This window comes from Crocodylus porosus, unplaced genomic scaffold, assembly GCF_001723895.1.
Source record: "Crocodylus porosus isolate Cpor-Errol unplaced genomic scaffold, CroPor_comp1, whole genome shotgun sequence".
NCBI lineage: Eukaryota > Metazoa > Chordata > Crocodylia > Crocodylidae > Crocodylus > Crocodylus porosus.
The window spans coordinates 64,630,247-64,643,900 of NW_017728948.1; the positions used below are offsets into that span (position 1 = coordinate 64,630,247).

At 43.4% G+C, this 13,654-nt stretch overlaps 1 protein-coding gene across 1 annotated transcript in view; it reads right to left on the reverse strand.

Moving 5' to 3' along the window:
• Positions 1-13,654, reverse strand: part of BANK1 (B-cell scaffold protein with ankyrin repeats 1) — a 346,310-nt gene that overhangs the window by 217,977 nt on the left and 114,679 nt on the right. The window contains exon 7 of the mRNA XM_019553351.1: positions 11,486-11,606. Within this exon, the coding sequence (XP_019408896.1) occupies positions 11,486-11,606 (121 nt within the window). The remainder of the gene's footprint in view (positions 1-11,485; positions 11,607-13,654) is intronic.

Here is a 13,654-nt window from a genome sequence, read left to right on the forward strand (position 1 = left end):
TGTTTCCAAATAATCAGGGTGAACTATTTGAGATAGGTCTAAATATTTCTTCAGATATGGGGCTCAGAATCTGTTTTGATTCAGGCTTATCACCAAAATAAGTAGAACTGACCCAGCTAATTAAAAACTCACTATACAATTTTTAAAAGAGTTGAACTTTCCCCACCTATTAAATACTCTCCCCAGAGAAAATGCGTTTTCCCATTCCCATCACCATCATTAAACATCTCAGACATACCAGCTTATTAACTCTTTTAGCCAGCAAAGTGTTGCTAACTACAGTATATTTTCCAGTGTTTCTATTTAGTCAGCTTAGTTCTATCTAATGATAGGGCTTGATGTACTTCCACTAGGAGATTATTCTCTTTATACTTTACTTATTGTTAAAATATTTTTCTTGATGATCAATGTGCAAAAACCTCTTTATTGTCTGAATTTCCTTTGCTAAAAGTTATATTCTTGCTTAAACCTAGCTGTTTGCAGCCTCCAAACATACAGTTATATACTCTTCCTGTTAGCTGTTGTTCAGCTATACTGAGCATTTCACCTCATAAAACAAAACCTATGAGTAACTAATAAAGTAATGGTTATCAAAGAAAGGCACACATCAAATGTTATTAATTTTGTCATGAGCCTATCTATACACATCACCCCTACCAAAAGTTTATAAAAGCAGACTCCTTTTTTAAATACTAAAATAAACCCTATGTCAAATGTGAGCAACTAAAACCACTCATCTGCAACACACTAAAATGTGCCCCTACCTGTTAATCATAAGATATAGAAAAAAATCATGACTAAATGAGATGCCTGGTACCAAAGGCATACACCTTGAAGAATACTTAAAAGTTTATGAAATCAATCTGAGTTTGTTTAAAGTTTTATGAACACTTTCAATATTCACTCATTAAAAAAACACTTACAAATAAATGTAATTATTACCAATTATTGTTACACTGATTATGTTAGCAGGGAATCAACCAGTGCATAGTCTCATCTGTGGTTCTACTTCCATGAACACATAAGCATCCCATCTTAGTAGACCAATCTATCTGTTTGACCAATTTATCCATCTGAATATACTAATTGAAGTCAGTCAGATTACACACGAGTAGTGCTACAGGCACATGCAGGGGAAACTGAGTTTGAATGGGCTTTGGAAATGGCCATACCTTGCTTGTAAAAGACAGAGGAGACTAAAGCCACTGTTAGCACAGGTTGTCCATGCCTCCCTTCAGTCTGTGATTGCCCAGCCCCTGCTCAAGAAATCATTATGCAATGTTGACTCCTCAGCCATTACTGTCCTGTGTCCAACCTCCCACTTTTGAGGAAGGTCATTGAATGGGTGGTTACCTGACAACTCCAGGTGCATGTGGATGACTATTGGCTTCCTGTCAGCCTGGCTTTCATCCTGAGTTCATGGTCTTGGTCAATGATTTTGGTTGCTGTTGGAGACTGGCAGGGGAAGCTACCCCGCTGATCTTACACAATCTTTCAGCAGCTTTTGATACACTTGGCCATTAGGTGCTGATAAAGTGTTTATATGACCTACTGAGTATTCATGGGACAGTTCTAAATTGGTTCTGCTTTTTCCAAGCTCGGAGATCTCAGACAGTGGTGAGCTTGTCATCCCCTCAGGACCTTTCCTGTAAGGATCCCTTGGGGTCCATCCTGTCACCCCTCCTGTTCAATATATATAGAAGGTCACTGTGCGAGATTGTGCAAAGATTGGGAATGAGTGTACCCTGAGCATGCTGATGACACGCAACTCTACCTTTCCTTTTCTTCTGACCCTGGCCCCACATTCTCAATCCTTTTTCAATGATTGGTGATTGGCTGAAGTTAGGTTCTGGATTCAGGTAAGCCAACTAAAACTGAATCCAGACAAGGCAGAGGTGATGATGGTGAGGGGCTGGGGGGAATTGTGACACCTATCACTGATAGGATTCAGCCTCCCCTTGTCACTCAAGTTCAATCTTGGGGTGCTCCTGTATCCACTGCTGCACTTGGCTCTCCAGGTGGTAGTGGTAGCCAGGAGCATTTTTCACCAACTTCATATGGTAAGAAGGCTGTGACCTTTTCTTTCAGATCTGGATTTGGCCACTACCATCCATGCCTTTGTAAACTCAGAACTACATTACTGCAATGAACTCTATGCCAGGCTGACCCTGAAAGCTGTCTAGAAGTTGCAGCTGGTGCAGAACCTGGTGGCCTGCCTTCTGACAAGGGTGGGTCACCTGAAGCATATAAGTCCAATGCTCCAGTCTGCATTGGCTCCTAATAGTTTTTCAGGCACAATTCAAAGTGCTGGTTTTGACCTACAAGTCCCTAAATGATCTGAGCCCTACTTATCTAAGGCACTGCCTTGTCCCTTATACCCCATCATGATCCCTAAGGTCAGTCAGCAACAACCGCTTGCAGATACCCTCGCTACACTAAGTCTGCTTGGTGAAAATAAGTGGAAGGTTGCTCTTGACAGATGCTCCTTGGTTCTGGAACACCCTTCCTTTTGAGGTCCACCACAGCCAAGTCTGGATTTCTTTTGAACGCAACGTAAAACCCTCCTATTTGGGCAGGCATTTAGCAAATAAAGCTAGGCTGAGATATTGTTTAGAGGGGCTCTGTTTTATGGCCACTGTATTCTCTTTCCCTTTTAAGTTGTTTTGTTCTCTTATCACCCTTCTGTTTTATAAGTTATTTTGTCATGTTATTGCAAGCTGCCCTGAGAACCTTATTGGGAAGGATGGCTTGTAAATAAAATTAAAAAGTAAATAAATAAATAAATGTGTAGATATTTGCAAGATCAGAGCCCTCGGTCTGAAGGTCTATGCAACTCTCCTTGTAAAAATCAAAAGCTTACTTTGCAAAAACTTATATAGAGAGACTATAATGTATATTTTATGATATCTGATGAAAGACTGTTTATGAAGCCATTACATACAATGATACAGTTGACTTAGGTGGATGCTGGCCATTAGCTACAGTTAATTTAACACAATTCACCCAAATACTCTGGGTAAAATCCTAACCCTAATGCATTCCTTAAGCTAGAATTTCATCTTATTATGTGGGCATGTGTATGGCTTATAGATTTGCAATTATAAACAAACACTCAAATAGGACTATATTTGCAAGCTGACGTCTGTTTATACAGTTATGTATTTTATGGAAATGTAGACTGGATAATTAAATAAGAGAACAGAAAGGAAGAAGGATGGGATTGAAGATAACATTAAATAAGAAAATAAAATAGTCCAAACATAGTGCCTGTTTCTACGGGGCTGCAAACACCTCTTGTGAGGTGCTGAAATCCTTCACCTGCAATGGGAGCTGCATCCAGCCTGCAGGCTGTATTTTGCCCACCCCGTCATAAGGGTTGATCACAAAGTTTACAAATTAGAAGTATTGTCAAAAACTGGTAGTCAAAGAGCCTCAAAAACCTAAGAGCCCATTAGATTAGTGTAGTTAAGGCACACCAGTTTCTGTAGCCAATGGATATAAAGTAGTGTAGGACCAATATTACATAGCTAACTTTGTCTCCCTATCCTGAAGAACCAGGTATTAATTTAGAGCTCAGTCAACCAAGGACAGGTAGCCTTTGAAATGAGTTCAGGGAAAGACTTGAATTCATACTTCCAGAGTAAAATACCTTAATTGCTCCACCACCCTACCCTCTTCCGAAATACTATAAATTTAATTATATATAGACATTATGGAGAATCTATAGATAACATGATTCTTAGTGATATCACTTATATATTTTAATTTTTATTCTCAAAAAGACAGGGGGTGCCGGTAAATCAAATATGCTGGTTAATCAAACGTGCACCATCTGGTATACTCCCTGGTGTCAGTGTGCTGGGGGACAGGGAGAGGGGCCCCATGCAGGCTGCTTTGCCCCACATAGGCTGCTTTGCTTTGGGCCATGGGCTGAAGAAGTGAAGGAGAAGAACTCAGCTTGCAGTGGCGAAACTGGAAGTGTGACTTCCGGTTTTGCTTTTGCTGTGTCCCTCGGATGCCAGTTAGTGGAGCTTTCTGGTTGATAAAGTGCTGGATAACAGATTTTTCTGTACTTGTTTCCCCCATGAGGATTCTGAGTCCAGAATAAGAAATAATTCTTTAGTTGCAAGGTGATACATAATTTAATCTTCAGTGCGCAGTTAAGTGAAGAAGTTCTAGCTAAGAGGATTAATCAAGATATGTTTGTAATAGACACAGAATAAAGAAATGTCAGAATGAATCTTTTAGCATCCATCTTAGTATTGGCAGTGCCTTACACAAAATAGAACAGATATTTATAGACAAAATATTATTTAACAATAATTTACCAATATGGTATGCAAATTTGGAGGAATGGGCTTCACATACGTTTGGTGATTTTCCAGTCTAAGTCTATTAATAATATATTCTGAATAACAAACACTCAAAAAATATCCTTTCCTGTCAGTTATATTTTATATTTCCTTTTATTCATCTCCAAGTTTTTCAGTATTCCAGTAGTTGGAAAGCTGGTAAAATAACATTCACCAAATAAACTATTTGTAGTTTTCAAGCAATCATCCAATAAATTATTTACTATAAAGCATATAACTTTTTTCATTATTTCTTGAGTTTTACTTTGAATGTTGTTAACTGTACCAATATATCCTCTATTATAAATTATATTATATATTGATTACATTGATGTACCTGCTGTCTGAGCAGCTCCCACTCCTCCAAACTCTTATCTTGGCATATGTGTTGAAGGTCTCAATTACCTCTCATGCACACACCATGATCCGGAAGGATCAACGGTTGCCAAAACCTCTGTAGCTGCTGATACAACTAACAAGAATTGGCAAAACTTAGAGCCAAAGTGTAAATAGCCTTTTTCCCAAAGGAAGATCTTAATTTTCATGGTACTTATCCTCTCCCAACATGCTAATATTGGGGACCCCAGAACAATTTCAGAAGGTTCAATTGAAGATTATTTGTATTTTCTGCATGCTAAGATACATTTGAACAATTTCTTCTGTCTTTTTTGGAGACAAAGTAAAGAATATGGCTATCGAATTGCACAGACTCGACAGTCAAGTATGACCAACCAAATATTTTGTGCAGAATGCAGATATCAAAGCTGAGCTTGAGATAAAATTAGTCAAACCAAAGATTTAAGTATTCAAAGTCTATCAGAGCTAAGGACTTGAGATGAAGTTCATTTAAATCAGTGAGAGCCTTTCCATTGACTTCAACAGACTCTGATCAGGATTTAAGAAACAAAGATTAAAAGTGGTTGATAACTAGGCAAGAGCATATACTGGAATCATGAGCACGCAAATAATTGATTTTTCAGTTTGCCAAATTGCCATATGGAAAAGGGGAATTTGGATCAAAACAAAATAAACTTTCAATTTGGTTTTGTTTTGCCTTGCTAAAATGAAAACATGACAAATTTGAAGCTGGGGTTAAAAAGAATGCTTCATTTGATATGAAAAGGAATATTAGTTTTTGTGCAATTGTGACAAATACCAGGAAAACAAAAAGCTAGATTTAAAATGTGCTAAATGAAGTTGTAGTAGTGCTGAAGTGTTATTGTAACCATTATAGTCCAGGAAAAATGGGAGAAGCAAGGATTTGTATGAGTGATATCTTTTACTGGGCCAACTTTATGGTTGGGAGGGACACAGGTAAGTTTTCAGGTCACACTGTACCCTTTGCCAGGTCTTAATGGAAGAGGTGCTGCTATTTTCGTTATATCTCTAGTACACCTATAGAATGTTTGTGAGAATACCCCTGTGAAAGGTGGAAGTTATGTCTTCCAATCCGCAGTGAAGTGGAGAAGACACTGAGCAGGGGTCTTCCACACCCAGGGTGAGTACTTTATAAACACTGACTTTGGATAAAAGAAGGCACCAATACCACCATTTTCTCCCCTAGTAATTTTATGAACCTAGAATTCAGTTCCTAGCTTTTTATTACAAGTTCTACAAAAAAGAAATGTTTCAGGAAATGTCAACATAGTTCATTTCAGAAATGTCAAAACAATTTAACCCAAATTCACAAATAATAGCCACAAACTCCTGGAAGACTGTTTCAACATTAGGACAAACATCTTCACAGTCAGGGTGTCCAGACTGTGGAATAAGCTCCCTCCAGAGGTGGTGCAATCACCTACCCTGGAAATCTTCAAGAGGAGACTAGGCAGTCATTTTGCTGGGGTAATCTGATCCCAGTGTCTTTCCTGCCTGGTGCAGGGGGCTGGACCTGATGATCCTCTGAGGTCCCTTCCAGCCTCGCAGTCTATGAATCTATGAATTCCTACCACACTGAAACGATTCAAAGTGAACACAAGCAATGCCCCCCCCCAAACCCCCTCCCCCCAAAAAAAACAACCCAGCTCAAACTGGTATGGTAGAGACAGGAGGAGGAAATGTTCTGCATTTCAGGATTAAACTTTTATCTATAAAGTCTATAGTATCCTGTAAATCCTGTCCTCTTTGCACTGGACCAAATCCTAAACCCCTTAAGCAAATTTCCTATGTACTAGCCTAATATAGAGAAATGGTTTGCTTGATATAATACAACAAAATACACACCCTGCAGATGGCAGGTACAAAGTCTGCATGAGGTTGTGTATGACACGCTTACTTCAAAGCCATACTCTGAAATTCAGTTTAAGTGGGACACAGTTCCTGGGCTGCCACGATGCAAAAGCATTAATTATACTGTGACAGTTGTGCCTCCCTGGGACTGTCTATTCGTGGCCCCACGACACCAATCAAGGGCCAACCTTCTCGCTTGCCATGCCTTGTTGTTTCTTGCTTGATTGAAAGATCTTAATCAAATGGGAGGCTGCCTATTTTCTGTCTCGGTGCCTTAGGCACTATCTGCGGCTCCTTTCCTCCCCTTATACTGCAGCCCAAGTCTCGCAGATGTATCTGGTGTTATTCAGGTCTGTCCTACTCCCTGCGCCACGTGGACGCTCTCTGGCTTATCCCTCAGCCTGCACCCTCACTTGCGCCCACTAGCTCATCTCAGAGTCCACGCCCCTACCGGCGCCCTCCAGCCTGTCCCGCACTGCCCGTTTCGGGATTTCTTGCCCGTGCCAACTCCGGGCTCCTCACTGCCCCCTTCAGTCAGGGCTCCTCACTGCCCTCTAACTCCGGGGCTCTTCACTGTCCCCCCTGTGGCTCTGGGGCTCCTCACTGCCCCCAAACTCTGGGGCTGGGGCCCATGCACCCCAAACAATGCTGTGCCCTCTCCAGTGCCAGGAACCTCCATGCTACTGTGGAGTCCCTACAAGGCCTCCTCCAACCCCTAATAGCCTCACCCGGTCCTCTGGTGAAACAGTAAACACAAAATGCAAAGCCCTCGGGCTACAACATAAAAGTTAGACCGTTCTGGTCAAAAACACAAATCCCTCCCTACCAGAGAAAGAGAGAGAGCTCATCAACCCCCAGCAGGAACCAGGGGATGTTCCGACCATCAGAGTTCTCCCCTTTGTTCTGGCTGAGTTCCTCCTCCTTCGGCGCCGGAGGGGAACTCCCCTCCAGGACTGCTGCCTGGGCTTAAGAAGGGCTAAGCTCCACCCCTTCCTGTCTCTAGGTTTCCCTGGTTGCTAGGGCAACCAGCACCTGCAGTCCTGGTGACTGGCAGCTGCGCTTCCCCCTTCCCGCCACTAGGGGTCTCTCCCGAGCCATTTCTGCTCTCCGTCGCAGGGCACCTGAGAGCTCTGCGACATATACCCAATAAAGAAATTCAGAATGACAATATTCTGGCATTATACTTGGCGATAATATATAATAATATTATATAGATTTTGTAGATTTCATAGATTCCATAGATATTAGGAGCCAGAAAGGACCTCGCAAGATCATTGAGTACAGCCCCCCCACCATACACAGGAAGTCTGCCGGGGTCAAATGATCCCGGCAAGATAAACATCCAAATGCCTTTTCAATGAGTCAAGAGTAGGTGTTTGCCCCATCTCTGGAGGGAGCCTGTTCCAGACCCTGGACACACGGACTGCAATGAAGTTTTTTCTTATGTCCAGTCTAAGTTGGTCTTCCAGGAATTTATGGCCATTAGACCTAGTTATTCCTTGGGAAGCCCTGGTGAACAACTGTTCTCCCAGGTCCTGGTGCACCCCCTCCTTATATACTTCTAGGCTGCCACCAAGTCCCCACTCTTTTCCAGGCTGAAGATGTGATATTATACACGTAGATAATAAGATTTTCCCCTGAAACCTTAGTCTTTATAAACAAAACAGAAAAACTACTCAAATACACTACTTCCTTGAGAAGAGTTTTGATACCTCAAAAGTGTACCCCACCCTACACGTTTATTAGTTATATGTTTGATGGTTACATGCAAGGAGAAAATTTAACTATGACTCTGCATTTACTTCTAAATACCAGTATTTATTGACATCCCAGTCAATTGATCATATAGGACAAAATCCAGATTAGTCAGCTAAATGGGACTAAGATGGACTTTAAGCATCCAAAGTCCAAAAGCCAATCCATTTTTTTAGGAACACGAAAATTCATTAGGATCAAAACTCAGGCCTGTCCATCTCCTTGGCTGAGTGTCCTACTTATGAGGTCACAAAGTCTGGATCCCTCTCGTTAGTTCTAGCCCAATACATTTTCATTTGCTCAGTAGCCTTTGACAGGAAGGCTAGCCTATAACTCGGGGTGGGCAATTATTTCAGTTGAAAGGCCACTCAACAAGTTTTGGGGAGCAGTTGAGAGCCGCACACATAAAATCTTTCAAAAGATATAATCTTAACAAACTCTTGATTAAAAACAAATCAGATATTAAAAATCAAACATCTACCGTAACATTTTAATTTTATTTCAAAAAATATTTTTCCTGATTTATGTTTTTTTGAGTAGTGTATATAGAGGCAATTGCATAACAGGACAAAATACAGTCTTATTCTTGTACAGGCAACCCCCACTTAACGCTCTTAATCGATTCCTGGAAAACTGAGCATTAAGCGAAGCGAATGTTAACGGAAACCGAAAGTATCTGATGACCCAAGATGGCAACCACAATTGTTTTTAATGACCCAAGATGGCAACCATGAGTGTTATAATGAAACTTGCTGAGTGCTAAGTGAAATCAGGTATCAATTTTAAATGAGCGTTATAGTGAAATAATACTAAGCGAAACAGCATTAAGTGGGGGCTGCCTGTATACAGGTTTCCCTTGAATTATGTGGTACCTGCATTCACAGATATGTTCCCACAGCAGTGAAGGAGGGAGGGAGTAATGCTGGGGCTAGGGAAGGGGTGGGGGAAATGGTGTGGCGCAGCCTGCTAGTCACTCCCAGGGCTGCAGCAGGAAGCAAAGCAGAGGAAACTGCAAGTGGGTGCGGTGGGAGGGGTGCGGCTCTTGCTGCTACACACCCCCTGGGAGGGCTGCAGGCTGGAGGGGGCTGCTCTGGGCTCTTCCCAGGGGCCATGTGCCCCTGGATCTGTGTGCAAGATGAGAGCAGGCTGCCACTGCAGGCAGGGGCCGGAGATGGCACTGGGCTCTTCCCTGTGCATGGGGCAGGTGCTGGTGCTGGTGCTGGGAGGGGGGCTGCTGCCACCCCAAAATTTGCTGTAGCCCCTCCAACCTGCCTTTTCAGCACCGCCACCTGCCCCAAGCACTGGGAAGAGCCCAGTGCCACTGCCATCCCCAGCCTGCAATGACAGCCTGCTCTGGTCCCACACACAGATCTGCACACAGATGCACATCCACCAGGAAGAGCCTGGCACAGCCCTACACCCCTCCCGGGGTGTATGTAGCAGCAAGAACTGTGCCCCCCTGCCCTCCGCCCTGCACCCACTTGCAGTTCCCTCAGCCTTGCTGCCTGCTGCAGCCACGCACCTCTGCTTCTCCCCATTCACCCCAGCCCCTGCTGCAATGGCCCCAGGAGCAGCTGACGCCAGCTGCCTGCAGCCACCGGGCTGCACAGTGCCCCAAACCCCCTGGGACTCCACTTGTTCCCACTCACCCCAGCTCCTGCTGCAGCATACCCAGGAGCAGCTGAAACCACCTGCCTGCACCATGGCACAGCATGGCCCAGGAGTTGGGTGTGTGGGGACAAGTGGAGCCCCAGGGGGTTTGGAGCACAGTGCAGCCCAGTGGCTGCAGACAGCTGGTGTTGGCCACTCCCAGAGCAGCTGCAGCAGGGCCCTGGCTCCATGGCCCTTTCCCCTACCCCCACAGACTTAGCTGCTTGGGGTGGGGCGCCTATGCCAATCTCATGCAAGTGAATTACCTTGCATGTAACAAATTTTGGTTATAAAAAGGGTCATTGCATATACAGAACCCACGTAAATTGAGGGAAACCTGTATTGTGTGTGGAAGTTGGAGGGTGTATGTGGGGTATGTGCAGGGAGGCATGGGGGGATGTGTGTATTTGGATGTGGGATGGTGAGTATATGTTGTGGGGGGTGCTTGTGTGGTGGGATGTAGGGGGATAGGAGTGTGTTGGGGGTGGGGGTGGCAGGGGGATGCCTGCATGCTCAGTCCCAGGAGCTGGGCGGGTGTAGGGAGAAGAAGAGGATGTTGGAGGTGAGGGAGCCTAGCAATACTCAGGCAAGTGCAGACACACTGGGAAGCTATGTGCAGTGGATGGGCCTGGAGCTGTTGGCAGGAATGCAATGCAGGCTGCCACAGGTAGAAGCAGGCTCAGCCCCATGCAGAGTGCTGCAGGAGCAGCTGTGGGCTGCATACAATCATTTGGCAGCCCAAATCCAGTTCCAATTAGTTGGTGGGCAGCATTCAGCCCACAAGCTCTATTTTGCCCACCCCTGCTATAGCCCAATGGGTAGAGCATACTTTTGGGAAATGTGGGTTTACATCCCCTCAGACTGAGAGAGGCTTAGAACCCTGGTTTCCCTGGTGCTGGGTTAGTGCTCTGACCACTGGACTGTTATGCAAGAGACTGGCATTACTAGCACAGTCAGGTGTTGGCATTCGGAAGATAATTTCTTAATTCTACATGTCTGAAAAGGGCAGAGTTCAAACACACACCCGTGTTTAGTGTTTCTTATTGGCTAACTCTAGGCAGCTGCTTGTTCACTCCTTGGATTGACCTTCAGAGGTACCTAACACTCCCCATTGACAGCAAAGGGAATATAGGTACTCATCAACTATCTTTGTTTGAATCACTTTCCTGGAACTAGGCACCTAAGTTTAGGCATGATGAAAATTTTAGACATATAAATGGAAACACCTCAGGGACCAATCTAGGTTTTACCCTCCATCTTTTTTAGATTTTGTACTGTCACAGCTGAACACTCATTGGGAGATGCAATTAAAAGTTGGATTGTTGTTCAATAAGGCTAATATATGACAGTAGTGTCACATTGGTTCACAAATAATTTTACATGTTCCTGGTTATTTTGCATTTCAATAACGGCCACAGTATGAATATTTATACTGGTCTTTAACATGTACAGGCAAGCACTACAAACAGTATTATAGAAACATATGAGAATGTACTCACTAGCTTGTTCATGGTGCATATCTTCACTCTGGAAAACATTGCATTCATAAGCAGACACCTCGCTTTTCAGTAGGAAGGTCAGAATATTGTCAAGCTTTTCTATGGAAGAAAACTTGAAAGCCTGTTCAGAAGAAAGATATAGGAAAAAATCAGTATGTTTACTACCCACGTTTAATTAACCTCGTCCTTGGAGCAATGTAAATCAAAGGATTTAAACTGAATAAATACAAACTCAGTCTCACTAAAGTTTATTTTTTTGAGAGACCACAAAAAGAAGCCTGACTATGTACTGACATGGGAAGACTAAGATAATTTATCCAAACTAAGGAAAAGTGGATATTTTGGCCCTAAGTATTAGCTATGGCTTTGGTCCTAAATCTCAGCTATAGCTAAAAACTCACCAGGGGGCAGGGGGTGGTGGCGGGGGAAGGAAGGTGGGGAGAAGGACTAATAAGGTAGTTCCTCTGTTCTTGGTTTAGCCATGCACTGCTCCATGTGAAGTAGCCTCAAGCCTATTCTAAGGTATGCCAGGTGGCAAGAGGCCACCTGGGGACAGAAGAGCCCCTACTCTTCTCCCTAGTCCTGCTGAAGTGAGAAGAGTGGCACAAGTGACTGCACTGAGGGCACTTTTACACATGTATTGACACGTTCTGAGTAGAACATGTCAGTTGGAGAATTCTAATCAGAAAGCTCCAGTGTGCTGCCGCATCTCATGTATTCAGCATCCCCACATTTCAAAATGGCAACAGTCACTTTAAAGCTTGTTGAAGGCCCCTACTTCCGAGCACATGCATAGGTGCTCTTTAAGTATTCAACAGCTGTGGAAGCCCCCCTTACTTTGCTGCAACAGTTAGCATGAATTACTCCACTTAAGTTAGCTCTCGAGTTGAGGTCTTAAGAGCTGAAAAACAACACCTGGCAGATGCAGACTGATTTAAGTAGCAGTAGTCTGACTGCATTAGCCTCTCTCAGTTTGATGCAATTCAAGCTGCCATATCCACAGTGCAGTGTACTAGCCTGAATGGCCATCGACACCACTAGTCCTACAACTCAAAGGCACTCTACCACTCTCCTGCTAAGCCTGGGAGCACTGCTGGAATCAAGCTTCATGAATGCTTTTCCACATTGTGCACACCACATCAGCAATTAGGCAGAATGGGCAGGTTGGAAAGACCCTGAATGCATACACTCACCAGTTTGTTTGTTTTTTCGGGTGGGGGTTCCATTTGAAAACCATATTTAAATACTGCTTTTCAGAATTTTTGTTTTCAAAGCACAAAAATTTTTTTTTTTTGCCAAATCCCCCAAAACTGTACTTAAAATTATTTCATTTCCAAGAACGGATCCAAGTAAGCCCTTGGGGATGGGTCTGCCCAGAGTCTGTGGGATGAGTGCTGCCATTGTTGCTTGTCCCTCCTTTTCTCTGTTGATGAACTCAGCAGGGAGAGGGAGGGAGTGGAAGGGAAAACAGCAGCCCTATGTTCACCTCCTGGGCTCCAGAGCCATGTGAAGTAGGGGCTGTGGCCAAATTCCACCCTGAGCAGCTGGTGAGCTCAGAGATCACTGCTCATGCAGAGGTCTGGCAGAAGCTTATGTTGACCACACAATAAGCTCACTGTACATGCATGGCACAGCCGAAGTGGGGAAGCTGCACCCGCTTGCCCTATTCCTAGATCTACTACTGTTGGTTTCTGATTTTTCTTTATAAACAAAATAAAGGAGGATTTTGTTACCAAAATGAAAATTTTGCAGAAAAAACATAGAGTTATGAACAAACAGCTTTAGTGTCGACTCTTAGCATAATGCATATGGAGTTCTTTTTTCTATATAAAGATGTAGAATTAGTTAACCCTGTATTTTATGAAACATTCCTGTTCAAATTAGCTTTCTTCACATGGTTATTGTATATGTTACACTGAAGCATGACATGTTAGACAGGCCACTAATATATATATATTGCAGCATGACTATATTTTTAATACAGAAGCACCTGTTATATTTTAGGCACTCTACAGATGTGCAAGAAGTGTGTTGCGTGTGAGTGTGTTTACATGTATGATTAATGTGCAAGAACAAACTCCAAAAACTTACTGCTCCACAGTTGATTCATGTGCAGTACATGGAGCCCTGTTGGATCAGCCCAGGCTGAAGCCCTGTTGGAGCAACCTG